This window comes from Archocentrus centrarchus, chromosome 7 (assembly GCF_007364275.1).
Source record: "Archocentrus centrarchus isolate MPI-CPG fArcCen1 chromosome 7, fArcCen1, whole genome shotgun sequence".
Classification (NCBI taxonomy): Eukaryota; Metazoa; Chordata; class Actinopteri; order Cichliformes; family Cichlidae; genus Archocentrus; species Archocentrus centrarchus.
In genome coordinates, this window is record NC_044352.1 from 31,143,840 (window position 1) to 31,165,019 (window position 21,180).

Consider the following 21,180-nt stretch of genomic DNA (forward strand, 5'->3'; position numbering starts at 1 on the left):
GAAAGCAGAAAGACCTGCAAACAAGCAGCAGCTGAAAGTGGCTGCAGTAAAGGACTGGCAGAGCATCCCAAAGGCAGAAATACAGCATTTGGTGGTGTCTGTGAGTTCTTGAATCTAGTTCCATCCAAGCATTAAAAACTCCTGTAGCTCAGGAGGTATAGCAGGTTATCTACTAATTAGAAGGTTGGTGGTTCGATTCCTGGCTGCTCTGCATGCCAAAGTATCCTTGGGCATGACACTGAACCCTAAGTTGCTCACCGATGCAACTGTCGGGGTGTGAATGCTAGATAGTAAGCACTTAGCTGTAGAAGTGCTTGAGTGAATGGTTGAATGCAAATGTGTTGTATGAAGCACTTTGAGTGCTCAGCTAGAGTAGAAAAGTGCTATATAAGAACTATTCCATTTATATTTAAAATTGTTGCAGTTTGTCCAGCCTCTAAAAACTATGTATAAAAATAGCTGTAATTTCTGAACAGTTAAGGTAATTTATTTTTTAACTCCTTGAATTAAATCTGAAAATCTGAACATTAATCATGTATTGATTGTTTGATCTATAATGCACTGTGGTGGTGTACAGAGACAAAGTCTGGCAGTATACATAATTTCCCATTCATTTTTAAGTTATTACTTTGATTAAATTTACAAATTTAAATTTACAATTCATAATTATGGAAAATCAATCAATTAAAAGAAACTATAAGCACCAGTCTGTACCATCACTTAAGTATTTTTGCATATTTTTCAGTAAGGCTGTAATCTTTCCATATGGAAATATCACACACAAACTGACTAAAGTAAGACATAGTAGTTTCGTGCCAACAACTTCCTCGAGGAGTGGAAATAAAACTAAAAGCGTCCACAGAGTTCTAAATTAAAAGGAGCCCTGTTTGGTAACGTTATCACATCTAATGTTTTAGACAAAGTTTGGTAAAATGTGAGCATTTCTAAGCACATGGCATCATATGCAGCTTACATACAGCAAGTAAATTCATAACCAACAAATTTTAAATGTAAAATGAAGCAGAGACAGAATTTACAGTAGGGAACAGAAGTGAAAGCGTGTGAGACCAAACTGAATGAAAGGGAAAAAATGAGGGGAAAGCTCCGTGCCAAGTGGGCCAGTGAACCCTGGCGGCAGCAACATCTTATAAAGTGCCCCCTCAGCAATCTACATACAAACAGTCACTCTCTCTCTGTCTCTCTCACACACACACATACACTCACACACACCTACACACACGCACACACACACAACAGGCTTGATCTCAGCACTAATAAAAGCTCTGTATAACAGCAAGCAAGGCCGTCCATTATATAGGAGGACAGCAGGCCAAGGTTTAGACACAGCAGCAGAGGAAAGGCCGACCTCAAACAGCTTTATTACATTATGGAGAGGACATGGCGATCTCTCAGTGCAGTCATGTTCACACCTTTCCCCTCTGCTGCTCTGTGTTGGACTAAAATCTGCAGCGGGTTGCTTCCTCACAGGTGCCAAAAGTTAGAACTATTTATGGGAGGTTTTTGTATCTAGCCTCATCAGTTTTTGCACCATCAGGATCTCAAAATGGCCAATTTTTTATATGGTAACAGTATGTAAATATTACTTTCCAGTTTTGATGACAACTCTCAAACATACTGTATAGGGTTGACAATTTAATCAATATTATGCTGGATGCTGGATTATCCATACCAACTCACTGGTGACATTTTTACACTGTTTAAAGTGACAGCAGCATGCAGTCTTATTACAGGCTTATACTGCCATACTTAAAGTGGACTTGTTATGTGCTTCTTTAGCTCAGGCATCAGTCTTTCAGGCAGCTTTGTGCTCTTTGGCTCTATATGATGTCAGTGAAAGAGGATATCTCTAATATGGCCATCTCAGATAAACAGCTCAGACTGCGAGCACAGATGCTCCACCCACCTGCTGTTAAACCTTTTGTCTACAAGGGGCGACCAATTGGAAGAAAGCTGGCTTAAAGGAAGAGTGACCTTAAATAAGAGGATATAAATGTCTCACTACAATCTGTATGGACTGCATCAAATAGGCCCAGTATAAGATGAATAAACACTATGTTGCCTTGCGATGCAAAGCCACTCTAATAGAGTCCAAGAGGGAGTGAGCATAACAGGGCCTCTTTAATCTCTGTAAACAGATATCTATATATGAAGATGAATAATCAAAAGATCTGCTTTTCATTTGTATTCTGAGGAGTACTGAACAACCATGTTTGAGTGAGAACTCCCAGATATCAGTTATGCATGACCCACAAGCTACAAAAACAGCTGCCAAAAACTGCAGTTTCTCTACTGCCCACTTGAGGCTTTCTCTAAAAGAAAGTCAATCTCCACAGACTTCTACACTATATGGCATGAGCTTCCACGGCCGAGGAGCTCCAGTTGATATAATGTGTAGGTGGCCCAGTACTTTTGTCCACATAGTGTATGTAAAAAAAAGCCCAACTAAACAGCATGTTTGGTGCCTTTTTTGAGTAATTTTTATGGAATTATTTGACAAATAATACAGCTTGCTGTGTGGTTTGTACCATCCATGAAGGTTGTGCTTCTGTTTTGGTGGGTGAAATTCTAGTATTACATTAGTCTCTTACTTAGCACTAATGAGCATGTGTCTCTGCGCGGCTCCTGTCGAACTGAATCGCTGAATTCCACAGTGTGGCGTGCAAAAACCAATGGGTGACGTCACAGTGGTGACATCCATCGTTGAAATACAAGTTATGGTTATCCACTGGCTACACTGCAAACTCAAAACACTGCCCACTGGCCACCCATAAGGTAAGCTATCAGAAAATAGCAACCTTACCTTTTCTTGACTTGGTGTGAGCAGTAACTTGTGAAATACACACAAAATGTGCTTGTAATTGCCGTCTGTAAAACACATAAGCTGTGCCTTCTAACTCCTTCACAAACCAATCCTTAAAATATTAAAAAAAAAAAAGGTGTTGGATGACATCACAGCAATGTACTCAAACACAGGGTAGGGTTAAGTCTGTACCTGCACCAGTCAAAATTACTTCACACAATTTATATTTAGCACACTCGTGGTATTTTTAGAGGACTTATATAATCATTTTGGGCTGTCGAGAGTGAAAAAAAGTATCTGTGTAGACATGTAGATAAGACGGTATGACAAACCTGTTACGTAACAACCCTATAAATATCTTCAGGTGCTAAAAATAAAAATGAATCATCGTCATTTTAATGAGATGGATCACAATCACATCCAGGTGGTGCATTTCCAATTGTTTTCACTGGTTTGATCTGCTTCGATGCCTGCCAACAGCTGATGGGCTGTGAATGCTGAGCTGAAAAGAAGTGACAGGAGGTGATGAGCTGAGATGAATTGGGAAAAAAATGACATAAGACACAGAGTGGAGCAGCAGTAGCCACGCGACTTGCTTTTTTCTTTTTTTTTCCTTTTCCCTTTCACTCATCAGCTCTGCTCGTCTCTTCTCGCCCTCTTCCCATCCGCCTTCTCTGTTCGATTCCTCCGCTTGTTGCCTTTGAAGTTCCTTCCTTCCAAGTTCAGAATGCAGTGTCTTGAGAGAGTGGAGGGGAGGAAGGAAGAGGAAAAACCCCAACAACTTCAAAAGGCTTTTCTTGGGTTGTGGGAAGGTGGGGGTTATTTTTAGCCTGCTGGTGCCCACTTAAAGGCTTGAGTTGAAGATGAAAGAAAAAAGGAGCTAGAGGAGAGTGCACGGAGAGTACATGCCACATGATCGTTACTGTCATACTGGCATGCTATTCACAAAGAAATGTTTTTTTATGCAGTGTTCACTGTGTTGAATAGTTTGAGTTATTAATGCATTAAACTGTGCATGTACACGCATTGTTTTACTAAACTGAAGTACCAACTACCTCTGAGTATGTTAAAAACACTAGTTACTAAATTACATTTGAATGAAGGCTTTGTTTAGAAAAAAAATGCACCACATGGTGAGCTTACAAATTTGAAAGTAAACTGACCCAAATTTCAACTATCATCACTGACTTATGGAGCTAACCTTGAATCTATAAAAAAAATGCACCAAGTGCTGAAACCTCCGTCTTAAGACTGGCTCTAAAAGTCCATCCTCCACAGTGTCACCGACGTATTTGTGAAGTCCTGTTATTAAGGCTTGAGCTCAGCGCTTTCACTGTAGCCACTGTGGTGCTTTGGTGGTGACAACTGAGGAACAGATCTGACTGTGAAGCCACAAACTCATTGGCTAACCAACTGTCAATCACAAGTTAGCCAGTGAACAAACACTGAATCAGACCAAAATGTACAAAATGGACCTAATAATTCTGTTCAATAAGACCCAAAGTGAGTGAGATATTAAACTCATCAGAAAAGTGTTTACTGAGGTCAGGGCTGAGGGCAACCACAGGTTTTGACCCCTGGGGGCATTTAAAAGAATGCATATTTAGGGCAATTCTGCACTGGCGTCACTTTTCAGATGTGGAAGCTACTTGAAGCTTTAATTTTATTTCTATAGCACATTTAAAAAGAACATTGTTGACCAAAGTGCTTTACAAGATTAACAAGATAAAAAGATTGTAAAAAAAAGATTTACAAGATAAAAATAAGCAAGATAACTCCATAGTTGAATAAAATAGAATAAAGCATAGAACATTAAAAACAAAGAAATACAATAAATACAATGCAATAAAACAAACTAAAACTAACACACTAAAACAAGAGACACCACAACATAAAACCTGATGGGACTCAAACTGAACTTGAATTAAAAGCCTAGGTAAAAAGGTGAGTTTTTAGAGAGGATTTAAATGACTGTATGGACTCAGCAGTATGAATATAAAGTGTCAAATTATTCCACAGTCTAGGGGCTGCGACTGCAAACGCCCAATCCCCTCTATGTTTAAAACAAGACCTCGATTGCACTAAGAGCATCTGGCTAGATGATCTCAGTGCTCTTTTAGGGTTATATAGTTTGAGCAGCTTAGCCAAATAGCTGGGTACCATTCCATTTAAGACTTTAAAAGTAAGTAAAAGAAGCTTAAAATCAATACGAGATTGGACAGGGAGCCAGTGTAAACCTGCTAAAACTGGAGTGATGTGTTTTCATGCTTTCTAGTACGTGTCAAAAGACATGCAGCAGCATTTTGGACTACCTGCAAACGATGGAGAGATGATCACTCAAGACCAGAATACAGAAAATTACATAGTCCAATCTAGAGGTGATGAAAGCATGAATAAGTTTTTTGAGGTCCTTTGGGGGAAGATAGGATTTAGCTTTGGCAATCAGCCGTAACTGATAGAAACTGGTCTTTACATCTATGTTCACTTACTTCTCAAATTTAAAGGAACTGTCAAAAAAAACCTTCAAGGCTTCTGACAGTCGAGGAGCAGTAAGAAGCAAGAGGGCCAAGGATATGACTTCCAAACACAATAGTTTCTGTCTTGTTTTCATTTAAGGTAAGAAAATTCTGTGTTAACCAGTCTTTGACATCATGAAGACAGTTAAACAGAGGCCGCAGCGGGACACAAGCATCCAGTTTAATAGGGAAATAAATTTGGATGTCGTCTGCATAACAATGAAAGGGAATATTGTACTTCCTAAAAATCTCTCCCAAAGGCAGCATATATAATGAAAACAAGACTGGACCGAAAATGGAACCCTGAGGCACACCACAACAACATTTTCCCTGGCGACTGGTAGTTGCCAGGGGGTTGCTGACTGGTCTCTAGGCCTGCATGACTGGGGCTTTATTCTCCTCATCATTATAACTAGGCCAGAGTGAAATCTGAAAAACCTATTTATAACGAGTCAGTAAACACTGGCCAAAAATTCTCAGCTGCAGCTCCACCAAATCTGATGTAAATAAATGCATAACGGTACATTGTTTTATTCTTAATAGCAGTAACTTTACAGGATTTGCTAGCTATGGCCTGGTCCCAGGCCTCCAGTATCAAACAGTTAAAACTGTCAAAAAGATGTTGCAAGTCACAGCCTATACTCATTCTTGTCCATGGTTACAAAAGCAATTTCTGAGCATTCCTTATATGAGTTGGAAATTGTAAATCAATTTACCACTGTTAGTCCTCTTTTGTGTTGGGAGCATGGCATTTCATTGTCATGCAAAAAATGAGCACAGAGAGATTATCTCATGTTGTAAGTCTCAGAGTGCATGTTGCAACATTGATGAAACGTGGCCCCAGTGGGAGGATTTGTTGTCCCTATCACCCATGCATGTTCAATAAATCCAGAGTTAAAGAAAAACTAATGTTTTCTCTGTAATGACAACTTTAGGTGCATGCAAATTAATGCTGAAATCTTTGAATGCAGCAGCAATGCAAGGAAAACCCATGGGGAAACCTTCACGAGCTTTGGATAAGAAAACTACAAGGTATATCTAAAAAGTCGGTCCCTAGACCATAGTGGATGTTCACATTTGACAGGTTGCTTAATTAACTGTCATAAAATTCATAAAGTCGACCCAAAATACCAAATTACATTGAAAATAACAAAAAGCACTGCAGACTGAGGAAGGTGAGTCTGACGCAATGAAAGCATAAGACATCATAAGATTTAATTTCCTGCCAAAACATTAGATTAAGAAAGGTTCTGATAATTGCTTACAGCACAAATAAACTATAACTGGTAAATAAATAACATGTATTACAGAGGGAAATGGACTAGTTAATGAGTTGCCACGAGGAAGTTGTGTGCCGTCAGGCTTTCCAGCCATGTTTCCAAAGAGCCCACACTCAATAACTATGAAGGTGTTTCTTACTAGATGGGGAACATTCATCAAAAATCCATAAAACATGTTACCTGACACTCATTACTCAGTTAATGATTTTACCATCTCTCATCTATGTTAATATTTTGCATAAAGGCCATAAAAGAAGCTAATAACGCAGTGATTTCCCATGATGATTACTTCCTTTGCTCTTCTATTCTCTCATTACTTACTGTGTTATCCTCATTATATTCTTTCTCATTACATTCCCCCATTATGCCTGCAATCATTCTGTCAGAGGAGCGGTCACATTTTTTTTTAAACGGCGTAAATTTCAGCTCAAAATAGGACTGCTCGTGTTTGTATGTTTACACAGAGAGGTGGTGACTAATCTTATATCATCCCTCATCTGTTGCCGTGAGTTCACCACCCACCATATTCTCATGATGGATTGCCAGTATATGAAAAGCGAGATCTTCAGGGAATCCCTAATGTGACAGGGTTCAACCAAATGACTAATGGATGTGACTTTAATGTACTCAGATCCATCACCTTCAGGACCTGTAAGAACACCACTTCTCCTCCAGCTTTGGTGAAATTCATTTTTTTTCTTTTTTTTTAATCAAATGAATGTTTAATATTTATCCCTGTATTTAGTCCTTAATACCTGTGTTTTCCACACCTTTTCTATACACTCACCTGTCTCAGACAGAAAAGCTCACTGTTTTTTTTTTGGCTGCTATGTGGTGATTCCAGCCTTGCATTCAAAGGTTTTACCTTCTCCCACCTGCTTGGCAACCTTTACCAGTGCACCAAACTGTACTGCAGGACTTTCGCCCGCTTTAAGCACTTACTGTACTGTCTTAAGGAAATAGCCATATCTTTGCAATGTCTTTTAAATGAGAAAATCTTCTCATATCCTTAGCAAAAAGGATCTGAGTTGGATTTAAATGAAAAAGTAAGTACAAAGCATCAGTACTTTTTCTGAACATACTGTAAATTCTATTCATTCAAATTAGTTAAAGACCGACTGATATAGGATTTGATGATTTGAAAATTCGATAACTCAGCTACTATTTTTTTCTTCTTTCAGATGCACAAAACATAAACAGGGTTCCCTAACACTGGTTAAGTGCAGTTATTTATGAGTCCTTACTAAGATATCATAAAAATGCAGTTAATAATCAAAATAATCTTGTTTTTAGGGCTGGACGATATATTGAGTTTTTAAGAAATATCAATATATTTTCATACGCGATATAAAATGAGACAATATTGTTTATATTGATATAGTCTATGTCGCGTTACAATCATTTGTCTGTGCACAACTCACTGCCCCGCCTCTTTCTTTCAGTGCTTCACCCATAAAATCATGCAGGAAGCCACAGCACGGCAGTGTTGCCAACTTAGCGACTTTGTCGCTGGATTTAGCAGCTCTTCAGAACCCCCAGCGACTTTTTTTTTTTTTTTCAAAAAGCGACTAGCGACAAATTCAGTGACTTTTCCGGTGACATCAACGACTTTTAGAGAGTTTTGGAAACCTGAAATCCTCTGCTGTCGCCACATTTTGTGTACATGCAACCTTGTACTGCGTCCATTCGTACGCTTTGGCATCGCCTGGACCCCCAAGAGCAAGCAAGAGGGCTCCTCCAACTCCATAGTGGAAGTTGGTTTGTACCGTAAGTCACGTGACCTTAATAGCAGAAGTGGGTCTTTTTTGTGTGCTGGTGATGCAGCTGGCGGATGCATAGACCCCACATTGAGCCCGTTGCTGTGATACATCAGTGCATATGTCTGTGGATTTACTGAGCTGGCTCGAATCCTGCTGACTGAAGGATGGAATTTTATTCATTCAGTCTGTTTACATGTTTTGTTATTTGCACAAAGTACTAGATGTACAGGAGTACACACAGGAGGAAGCACTTTGGTGAAGTCTACTTCACCAGACTGGCTTTTTAAAGAATAAGTCAACCTTTTGCTGTTTATGCTCTGTATCTTTTCTGTTTACATTTTAATAACACAGCTGTGAGTCTTTTTTATAGAGGAAAAAAAGCATTAATTTATTTGAGGAGCATTATTATTTAAATATGCCAGTAGTTTATTTTTGAGCAATTTCTCAGGTACATGTCATCTACAGCTGAATGTTAATAAAAGTCCCTGTGTGACATTTGGGACATGTAGCTTTGACTCAGAAGTGCCTTTTTGTTTATACCTTTTGGGAAGAAAAAATATCAAGATAAAGTGTAACCTGCACACCAAATAATACTAAGAAGAGCCCTGCGGGCGGCAAAAGTTGCTCAGTTACCACGTCAGAGGTTCTCAGCCCTTTACACAGTCCTGGCTGACTGCAGACTACTGTACATGGTACACTCTGGATTTCCTGTAAGCATTCTGTGTAGTTTAAATTTCTAATGTTTGTTAGGTTTTTTTAGTACAAAGTTGACACCCAGGCGACTCAACAACTTGAACTGCTAAGAAGCACAACATTCCAACCTCTCAGCGCAAAAGCTGTGCAATGACTAATACCTGAAAACTTGAAAAACCTTCGATTTTATTACACATTTAGATTCCTAGACTCTCAGCGCTCAAACTTACTAGCTTTATCTACTGCATTTTGTCTTACTGGGCAACCTACCAAGCAAGCGTCCACACTCAGAAAGGTCCACTGACCTTTTGTTTATTTGATGCCAAGAAGGAAAGATTGTGTCTCATATACTGAGCAACAGAATCTGGTTTTATTATCCTCTGTGAGCTGTGTGTCACTCTATGCACACATCGCTGTGTTTGACTGGGTACCATTCAAACACAAATGGTGCCCAACATCCACACGGGTATTTGCAGTAATAAAATATTCACATTTGCACACCAATTGAGCTCCAGACTCTAAATCTTTTCAGCATGTATTTGAATGAAGTGTAATAATCACGGCCAGATCTGTCTGACTTTTCATGTGTATCACGAGTGATGTTGCCTGTGGAAAAGAAACGTCCGGTCTGAAATGAAGATCCAGTGTGACGTCTGCCATGTATGTTCCCCGTCTCCCAGTGGAGCCCAGTGCTTTACTTACAGCCCCTCAGGCACAGGCTGGCTGCTGTTTAAACAGTGCTGGTGAGCAAGGAATATGGCACAATCAGCTCCCCAGTGATACTCACTTTGATGAATGAGCTGAGGTGTAAAGTATAGATTACCATTTTTGTTGTAGCATGGAAGATAAATGTGTGTCTTTCGCTAGAGGGCTTGGCTGTGTGTGCGTGCGTGCGTGTGTGTGTGTGTGTGTGTGTGTGTGTGTGTGTGAGTGAGTGTATGTTTTAAATTCCTTCCCTCTTTCAGTTGTCTCACGGTGACTGTGCACAGGCTATGGACTCCATTTTTCCACCCTATCGGTGCCGGCCCCTCCTCAGCTCCTGTCACAGCTCCAAAGGAATCTGTGTTTCCTCCCAAGATGTAACTGGGATCTTTTGCCTGTTAAACAAATGTGTGAACCACTACAGTACAGGAGCCACTCTCTGTCATTAACTGATTGCTTAATAATGTATGCAAAAATAAAACAAAATTTAACTGACAAATGTTGTTTCACTGATAAACAAAGGGTGCGAGTGATTGGTCACCTCATCTAGCTGCTGATTGCTACGAATGGTTACTCATTAAAGGAGAATAGTCAATGAAAGGGAATGTAGATAATGAAAGTCCAAAAACGTAGTTAAAAGTTTAGTAGAAAGATTTTTTTTAAGTCCAAAGTGTTCTTAAAAGTAATTAAATGTAGCACTGTAACCAGGTACAGCAGATGACATCTCCGTGATTATCCCACCCACTAAACTGGTCCAGCTGGATGAAACAGGCATCAGTGAGTGTAATAACACTATTAGGCACACTAAACGCATCGGGGATGTGGGTGGTGATTAACCACATTATTGCATCATTTGATCTCCCAATTTGCTCATGGGCAGAAAGTTCTGTCTTAAAATTACACATTAACATAAGGCTGCTATTGATGGAGCACATGGATCCATTTTAAACCTTAAATTGTGAGAGAAAATGTTCTTTAAGATGCCTGCAGACTGTGAGAGTTTAGCAATCTTATGAGTCCATTACCAGCCACCCTGTGAAACATGGATCTAACAAACTGAACTATGATTTCTTCTTTGTTGGACTCCCAAACATTTTCTTTTGTGAGTGTGACCTTTGCACACTTTTTGGGTTTGTGTTAGTTTTTTTTACCCTCAGTTCTTGTGAGTGCAGGCACTCGAAAGTGCTTAAGCAAAAATGACACCAGATGATGCATGTATGCACATGTAACACACCAACAGCTCACCAAACTCAAGATGCAAACACATGATGATTCCGCTTTCTTCTACATCCAGAGATGAGAGAGTTTGTGAGGAAATCATAGATCATGTGTATCTCTTTCCCCCTGCTCTCTCATCTCTTTGCATATTTACCTAATCAATCCATATTCCTGCTTTAACTCTGTCATCTCCTCTCCACCTCCGTGTCCTCCTGTAGGAGTGTGCCTGGTGCTGGGTTGCATGATCTTCCCCGACGGATGGGATGCTGAGGTGATCCGGGACATGTGCGGGGAGCAGACAGGAAAATACTCCCTGGGCGATTGCTCTGTACGCTGGGCCTACATGCTGGCCATCATGGGAATCCTGGATGCCCTCATCCTCTCCTTCTTGGCCTTCGTCCTGGGCAACCGGCAGACGGATTTCTATCTTGATGATCTGCAAACAGACAACAAAGGTGAGTAAAGGAATAATGAAGATCAGTGTTTAACCAACATTTCTTTTATGAAATAATTTCACTTATTTTCTGATCTTTATGTTTGATTTGTTTTTGATTTATTGACATACATTTTAAAAGGCATTTGCTATGCAAATACACTGGAATGATGTCATTGATTAATATAACTAATATGACCTTGGACATCAATATAAACTGATTTTTTTTTTGTTTTGATTTGTTTTTTAAGTATTTTAGGAAATATCACAGTAAAAGTGGAAACAATACACTGCAGGCATTAACATGAACGTTGTGTTTTATATGGGTACATTTTAGAGGTTTACTACATTAATGATCCTTTATTCAGTGAGCTATAATTCAGGGTTACAGCCCTTGTCCTAGCATGCATGTGGTACTGTGGAAAAGCCCTGAGCTGCCCCTTATTTCTTTTCTATTTCTTTAGCTAGAAAAGTGAGAAATTGAATTATCATTGGAATGTTGTGTAATGGAAATACAGTACACGAGGCAAAAACTGTTTTGAAATTAGCTTAAAAGTCAATATTTTGTATGAACACCTTCGTTCTCCAACACAGCCTGAACCCTCTTTGGCAGCTTTCTCATCATTTCTTTAAGTAGTCTTCATCAGAAATTCTTCAGCTTCTTGAAGGACGCTCTGTCTGTCACTGGTGTTCCAGGATTTCCAAAAATCACAGGTCAAAGTGAACCATCACATCTGACCCCGATGGTCCTGTTGCACCAACGCGAGCTGCATAATTTCCTTATTTCCTAATTTAATACAACATCATGTAAATCAAATTCAAAATACAGAGATACAATACAAAATACAAAGAAGGGTATAATTTAAGGAGGAACTATCACTCACACAAACACTCATATGATTGACAGGTCCCTATCGCATAAATGTTCAGTGCTCCTGTTTTCTCAGCCACACCAATTATTCTCCCTGTGGTTAAAAAAAACAGAGATAGCCACAAGCCAAACTTGTATACAGTTCAGTTAACTTAATAAACTCCTGTTTGACTTTGGGAACAGAGATAGTTTTTTTAGCTAACCTGTTAGCCGGTTATGCTAATATTTACATTTTATGATAAAATGCACAAAACCACAGTTTAATCCGTTCCATCCATAAGGCAACAGTCACCCTCCAAACACTTACATTCATATGTGCGTAAATATATATATATATATATATATATATATATATATATATATATATATATATATATATATGTGTGTGTGTGTGTGTGTGTGTGTGTGTGTGTGTGTGTGTGTGTGTGTGTGTGTAACAGAACTATTAGCATTAACCAGTCTTGCTTGACCAGCTTGAAATAACATTACTGTAAACCTGCTTTGAAATTAATTAAAAATAAGATAAATGGAGCATATTTCATAATAGCAAATCAGCAGCTCTAAAGGTGAGTTAGAGATTTTTTCCAAATCTTTTTTTTTTTTTTTTTGTGGCCAATAACATAAACAAAATTTGCCCATTTGAAATATGAGTACACTCCAACCTGACCTCAGTATCTTCAGCCAAATTGCTTTCAGTGCTGAATTTAAGAGTGGGAGCAAGTCCTCCAGAGGATTTCGGAAAGTTTGCATGATGTTGCATCAGGACAGTCAAATCGCATTGTTTCAGCTGTATGAAAAGAGAGGAAGAGGAGGGGAGGAAGAACAGAAGGCAGAAGTGGAGGGGGAAGAGTAAAAGATAATGCAAAACATTTAAAAAAAAAAGGTCCTTATATAAGGTTTATGTGTTTGATTTGATCCCGCACACCCAGTGTACTACAGCACAGATAACGAGGGTGAAAGGAAAAGATGTGTGACTGTGGCCGCAGCAGACTGAGAGTGTGAGCGACGCAGAGACGGAGAACAAGAGTAAAGGGAGAGGGAGAGGAAGAGCCTGAGCGATAAACGGGGAGAACAGCGACATAAGATGTCTCGGTTCTCCGATGATCTAGCTCCACGGTGGTTTCCATGGTAACTGGAGATATTCCAGTGCGTGGGCGTGTCTTTCTCTTCTTATCTGATTAACCTCACTGACAGTTTTAGTGATTTTACGCATTTAATGCTCCGAATGCTTCATCGGCGCTGTGAAGTTTCTCTTGTCACGCACATTCTGTTATTAAAAATAAATGTCACTTTAGCTTTTAGCCCGTGAACTTTTTGTTGGCCACATGAGCGACAAACACGTGACACCCGGATCCATAAGAAGACTATTAAGACCATTAAGGTTCATATTTACATTTAAGTGATTTGCTTGCATAAATCTGAGCTACACTTTGTTGAGGTTTTAGAAACGTCTCCAGTTTAATGTAAAGCATCTGCCGGCTAAGTGTAAAAAATAATATTATACAGTGCTGTGAAAAAGTATTTGAAAAAAGTATTTTGGGAGCTTTTTTTTCCCTTAATGAATGAAATCCAAACTGCGTTTTGTGTTTTGTTTGGTGATCTCAAACATGTAAGCGTGACAAATATGCAAAAGAAAAAAAAAAACAATCAAGAAGGGGGCACATACTTTTTCACAACCATGAAAAAAGCAGATCTGCGTCTCTGTCGGTCATGTTTTGTGTTCCCTCTTAAATTAAAGCACTTTGATGTCATATTGAATTCTGAGTTGAAACAAATGAAATGAGCCTCCTTTGTTAACATGAAAGGATGCCCGTTATCCACCCGCCCATCAGTTTTCTTAACTGCTTCTTAAAGCAGGCTTGTTTCAGACAGAATGAACTGAGAGGCTCTATTAAGGCCCAGGATGAGATACATCAAGATTATTTTTATACTAAGACTCATGCAAAGCTGTTCTAGTAGAGTCTAGGAGTAGGAAGTGGGTTTTTGTTTTAAAACTTTGAGTTTTATTCTGTAAAACATGGCAGGTTTTCTGCATTACATGATTTAAGTGTTAATATACTTTAATAAAAATAAAATATCTGCTCCGGTCATACTTACATGAGCATATTCATTTCTGGTTTTGCCCGTCTGTGCCAACGCTTTTGTTCTTTTCTGTCCTTGCAGATTTTGCTGTGTCGAGGGTAAGTTGATTTTAATTTATACGTTTAATGTGCGTGATGTCTGAAGAATTGTGACTGGAAATAATGGAGACCTGCACTGTGAAAGTTAGCTTTTTATCTTGCACTGTAGACTTGCTGATAGAGACCAAAAGTTACTAAAAACTGAATAAAACTCTGCTTCTTTCATTCAGTTCAAAAGAAAAATAAGCTTAAATAGATCTGCCATGCACAAAAAACAAAACACAAAGGTGGTCGAGTAACCATGAGCTGTAGCTGCTAATCTTAGCTCAAGCTAACTGCATTCACATAAGTATAAAACAGTCCCAACACTCTTTTTTGCCATTTTTTTTTTACATTAGTTTTTTATTATTTCTCTGTAAATATTTGTTTTCAGTTAAGTTTAGTTTCAGTCTTCAGAGCATTTCCAGAGTGACTCACTTCAGTTCAAGTTTAGGTTAAGCACTCGTACTTTGAAAACTGGCTTTTGATCTTTTTAATCATTAAAAATCCAGGGAATATTTGTTTTGATTTAAAAAGTTCAAATCAGGTTTGTTTGTTTTTTTGTGGTGGTAACTGACTCACAGTCATTTGTCTTAAAAAAGTGAGCAGACCAACGCAGACTGAAACAAACACGTTTACTCAACAGAAGCACAAATAAAATCGTTTCAGTTTGTGTGCTCAGTGCTCCCAGTTTATAATACCGTAAACCTCAAACAGACTCGTCTTGGAGTGACAAACACAATAAATATCTTAAATGATACAAATCTGAAAAACACAAAGCAGCATTGCACTGTAATAACCACTAACTGTACTATTACTGTAATATACTATAATATTAATGTTATTACTATTAGTGACTATTAGAGACTCCTGCCCGTACACTGGTTTGGTGGATTTCTTTCTTTTTCCACACAGTAATGAAGCCTCTGCGTTCTTTCCTTCAGATTGAGGTGCGGGATAGAAGAGAGCCACGATACGGAGTGCAGCGTCTTCACTGAGGGCAGCGCAGGCACTGGACAACTTCTCTTTCTCTTTTCTCCTCTTTCTGCCCTTCTCTTCTTCTTCTTCTCTCGTCTCTCCTCTCCGACGATCAGGATATCACCCAATCTCAATGCAGACACCAAGTGTACAGGATTCTGTAAGATAAAAAAAAAAAAAAAAAAAAAATCAACAACAACAACAACAAAAACAAACACACTGGGATAAACTATATTTTGAAAAAAAATTAATTATACAAGGTTGTACAGTGCATTTAACACTCAACTTTCTCAATGAATACCTTTATGATAAAAAAAAAAAGATTTACTGTATTTAAAGTCTTGATTTTTTTGTGAGAAATTCAATCCTTACGATGAAGAACCATAATGTCCATTTATGATTTCATAATGGTTAATTTGAATTTTTGCTATTTACCGTTGTTGAGTTTGTGTCTTGTGTGCATTCATGGCTTACAGAGAGCAGATAATCAATACTCCTCACACACCGATCGAGCGGAGACTCGCAATACGGCAGCAAGTCCATTATTAAACATTTAAAACGCTTCGACAGGGACTCGTATGGCTCTTCATCTAAGGACCTTCAAATGTAAGAAATTCAAAAGAGTACCCCATTGCAGCTTTACAGAACCTAACATCTCTGGGAGATCCTCAAACTGTACATACTTAACAATGTAAATAACATTACTGCTGACAAAAACAGCCGACAACAAAACCTCATCTGACTCTAATGCATTCGAGTTTAATATTTCTACCCTTGGTTTCAGTGTCCCTCGTGCTGGAAGAGCATCAGAGTACGTGCAGATTCGTTGTGTTTCTTTGACTCCTCCTTTCTGAAGACACAGATGGGGATTTTCTTTTTTTTTTTTAATGGATTTCTGAACTAAATATTCAGCAGAGAAGCAGAGTAACATCAATCAAAGTGATCGTGTATGATCTTTTTTTTTTTCTTTTTTTCTTGGCACAGGAAATAAGACGCGTCCCCTGCATCAGCATGGCCTCAAAAGAAGCCCGTTGTTGTAGTATGTCCCTCTTGAGTATGGTGTAGATTTTAAACTGCTTAACTTAACAGCAGCTGTCAATTTATTCTTTTTTTTTTTTTTTTTCTCTTTTTTTTTACAAGTTCAGTTTTGTGGTATCTCGCGATCCCCTTCTCCAGTGTGCAGTTTACTCCAGTTTATGGTTCCAGCATACAGTGATCAGTTTACTCTACAGATGTCTTAAGGCTGCATGAATATGACCGTAGGAACTGGCCCCAAGTGGTGCGATCTCATAAGGTGATGTCACTTATATGCCTCTTTTAATAAACAAAACTGCTGGCAGTAGTCGTTGGAGTGATAGGTGGGACACAAAAATCAGTCAGGAATAAATAAATAAATACCATCAACTCTAACAGGCCTGTCACTCAGCAAAAACTACAGCTACATGGTGTCCTGCCATTTAAATCTCCCAACCATACTAGATTTAAAGCTCCTGTCATTCTGGGAAGGGCTGCATCCAGGATTTTCACAGAAGAGTTCAAGATTAAAATCCCACCAAGGCACTGCCTGTGCTTCCATAATGTATTGGAGAAATTCAAAAACGTGGATGTGCAACGCATTTGAGAAAATATGGAGAGCTTATCTTATAATTATTCGCTCTATGGGGCAGGAACAATTCAGAACTGGCAAGAAAATCATAGAGATTTCTTCAGTATCTGAAGAAGTAGCAAATAATTCTACTTAGCAAAATACCTAATTTGGCCTTTTTCAGTGTAATTATGCATGCAAAAACTGAAGAAAAAACCATATATTGATATTCAAGCTTATGTAGATCAGATAGTGCCTTTGCCCTTGTTCTCTGAAGTAGAAGGATGACTGATTGAGACTAATTTATGAGATGAGAGCTCCAGTTTTTTTATTTTTTTTTTCTTTTGTGAATGCAGTGCACTTCTGTAATAATGGGCCTCATGCAAGAACCTTTTAAAGTGCAGTCCCTGCAGTCTCAAAGAAGAATCTGTGCAGGTCCTTGTGGGCGCCTGCACACAACCAAATTAATGCCATGGGCTGAAATTTGAAAACAAAACCTGTTCATTGTCTATAAATGATTCTTGGTGAGGCGCTTTAACAACAGTTGTATTGGGATCAGCATATTAGCCACAATAGGTTACAGTGATCACTATCCCAAGCTCCAATGCCCAAAAACAATCTTCTCCATGTAGCATTGATGCTGTGACACACCACCCTGATTATTGTCCCACCAAAAGAGTAACTTGATGTAGCACTAGACACACACGTGTCATTGGTTGTTATCCATTCTGACACATGTCTGATAGTGATCATTGCTACACCAGCAACTTAAAAACTATCATTTCTATAGAGGTGAATCCTTCGCCAGTTTGTGTTACAACCAGGGAAGTCTGTAGTCTCCTGATTTTAAAGGCATGAATTTGTGTTGCTCTGAACAAAAATTCCTGTTCCGTAAATGTTTACCTGCAAGAGCCTCCTGTACTCGGGTACGAGCTCTGCGACTGTACCCGTGTGCACAGTTATAGCTTCCAGAAGCTATAGCCACTTGATTTGTCTGCATCAGTGACACTGATCGTCATGATATCAGCGACAAGTGGGATTCTAGTGTGACAAGCTGCAGTTGCACTGAACGATAAAGCAGGCTGCTGTAATCCAAGGCACCGTGGGGCTCTTATCCCTCTCAGAGCAGCACTTCAGGCTGACATACTGTAACTGAAACTCCTAAAGCTCGGCTCAAGTCATGACAGGAATAGAATTAGCTCCACACATGGGTAATTGTTTCAGGCGAGAAGTTGGCATGCTTTTCCCATTCAAGATCATAATGTAAACGCTACAAAGTAGCTGATTCTACTTGAGGGAGCAATTCAGCCGCCACACTAGGAGCTACACTAGGCCAAAGTACAAGGAAAATACAGCCTAGTGACGGACTCATTATACTGCATTATATTTAGTCATAATCCATGTTCTGCTCTTTTAGAGATGCAGTCTTAACGCAATCATCAAGGACAAGTAAAAGGATGCATTTCAAAAATCAGACTATGCCGTTACACTTTTAATTAACCTATCACATTTGAGATTGGCTCAATAGGTGATCCTGGGTAGGTTATCATTACATAATGAGCAGATAGCTAGATTGTACAGTGTTTTTTAGAATGGTAGCTAGCTAACTCTCAGGAAGCTGTGTACACAGTACTGTATTAAAGGCTCAAGTGGAAATTATCAAACACAAGCAAGTCAAATACGCGGTTAAAGTTTTTTCGTTGATGCACTCGTGATGAGGTCATCGTTGTAATGATGCACTGCTCGGCAGCATCTCTTGTTAGTAGAGCTTCTAGTGGAATAGTACTGATTTTCCAAGCTGGGCCTTTAAGACAATATGACAACAGCCCTTATGCTGATTCTGATGATCCTGTCCATACAGGCTCTGCACAGACCCTTTGGCCTACATTGATCAACCATCTGGGGTAGAAGTGCTGGGCCCTCATTCAAGAAAAGTTTCTTTCACTTTAACCTTGAAGTAACTGTACAAGAAAAAAGAACATTACAAACAATTGAAAGAGACCTCATCCATTTGGTAGAGAAAAAACACACGTGTTTGCTTTTTATATGTGTGTGATTATTTGAGAGAAACAGTATGCTCTTTTTGTATCTAAAGTTTGCATAAAGCAAGTAATGTCTCTCATGCAGTATATGTTGGGATTTAAATATCTCCTATAGCGTGCATCTCTCATTTGGGAATACTTTCGCAGGCCCAGGATGTATGTTACGACAAATCTACATAAAGAAAAAGAACAAGGAAAAAAAAAAAAAGTCCTGAGGCCTAAGTGGTCGAGTCAGGCTTCCAAGCATCATTACCTGCGTGATCAATGGTCTGGTCTCTTCTCCGGGTACTCTGTTCCTGAGAACTTGACGATGAACTGAAAATATACCTTAACAAGGAACTGACGATACCTTAACCCTGATGAGCACATATTTGTACCACTTCAGGTGCCTCTAAGAACTCTTGATTTAATTCAGATGTGGTGCAGAACCAGCAAAACAAGTAGTGACACTGTAGTTTTTTCTACTGAAGACTACATACTCAGACTGAGCTCTGAAGCTAGGTGGGTTTTATTGCCGATTTGAGGTCAATTCAGTTTCAAGTCAAAGTATTATAGCTAAAATAATAACAGCTAGTTTTTTTCCCCAGTTATTTACCTTGCTTTGGGGAAACATTTTGATATTTAAAACTTTTTGTTTTTGTTTTTTCAGCGTGTGATTGGACTGAATTCACCTCAGTCTTGAATTGCAGGATCATCTAAAGGCATGGAAAAGAATGAAAAGCTAATAAAAGAGTCAGTGAGAAGTCATTTCCGATCTCTAGCCGCAAACAAAGAGTTTGCGGACTATGTAAATGCCATTGATATGTCAATGATTTCATCATCTTTTTATCATGTAACATCATGTATAAAGACATCGTGTTGGGGGTGGGAGGGGATGGGGGTGGGGTGGGGGGCAAGGATGCGTAATGTCCAGTGACTTATGTTATGATAATAGTTCTGTTAACTCCTGAAATGCACATGTTGCCAAAATACCATCAACGATCATGTGTTACCATGAAAAAAAATTAAAAAAGAGAAACAATCGGTTTTGGTTTGTATAACAAAAGAATGATATACTGATATTTGTCGAGTATTTCTGAAGAGATCTTTGTTTTATGTGTTAACTACAGACTCTTTCCTTTCTGTTATGCTTTACTTTCAATGTATTTCGGTATGATGTACGACGGTTGTTGTTTGGTCACATCAGGCTTAACATCTCAGACTCAGTTTCGTATCACTAATGGATGACTGCTTGTTGAAATTTCAACACCCAAATATGTACAAAAATCTGTCTCTAAGGTTGCTTGATCGTGGCCAAGCGGACAGACTGTGAAAGAAGCTTGTTGCTTTCTCGGATTATGATGACATGCTGATTTTGATTTTGAAAATTATAATGTTGAATGAATTCCTATTTGTGAATAGTATTCCAACTCACCATGATGACAATTTCTGTTATTGAAACACATTTTGAGAAGGTCAAATAAAAATATTTTACATTCAAAAAAATGCTGTCCTGACTGGATTGGTGGATTATTTTTAGCGTGCAGATGCAGATGCAAAGCAAAGCGGTAAACACTCTTCTTGTGCACACAGCTTCATGCACCTCCCAGACAGAGTCCTGAGGCCCAGATCCATCACTGTGCATAAAGTTGTGGCTGAAACAGGACTATTTATGTAATTAACAGCCACACGCTAGTGCACCCAGTGCTGCTGTTGTGTTCAGGGTGAGTCACACAACCAATAATATCACACAGAGCCACTGCGCACAGATGCACACTAAGAGGGTGGCATAGCCTGAGACGGCCTGTGACTGGAGAACCCGCAACCTGTCACAGTAAGTACCTGTAATTCATCAGTGGCTTCCTCCTCTGTGTGGTCTGCTGTTAGCAGCTACCACACTGGTCACCCACAGTGTTATGTATTGAATCCTGTGTTGTATGTGTATATACACTTGGATACCACATGGCTGCTTCCAGTATAATACAGAGTTATACTTTTAGAAACCTTAAATGTTTCACTGGCATTTAGGATTGCTTGGCTGATTTTTTTTTTCAGCAAGCTGATTCGTGTGTGTGTGTGTGTGTGTGTGTGTGTGTGTGTGTGGTGTGTGTGTGGGTGTGTGTGTGTGTGTGTGTGTGTGTGA

At 39.0% G+C, this 21,180-nt stretch overlaps 1 protein-coding gene across 1 annotated transcript in view; it reads left to right on the plus strand.

Moving 5' to 3' along the window:
* LOC115782564 (LHFPL tetraspan subfamily member 4 protein-like) overlaps nucleotides 1–15,557 on the plus strand; it is a 33,047-nt gene extending 17,490 nt beyond the window's left edge. The window contains exons 2-4 of the mRNA XM_030732789.1: nucleotides 11,209–11,445; nucleotides 14,458–14,474; nucleotides 15,398–15,557. Coding sequence (XP_030588649.1) covers nucleotides 11,209–11,445; nucleotides 14,458–14,474; nucleotides 15,398–15,451 — 308 coding nt within the window. The 3' untranslated portion in view covers nucleotides 15,452–15,557. The remainder of the gene's footprint in view (nucleotides 1–11,208; nucleotides 11,446–14,457; nucleotides 14,475–15,397) is intronic.
* Nucleotides 15,558–21,180: the final 5,623 nt, after the last annotated feature.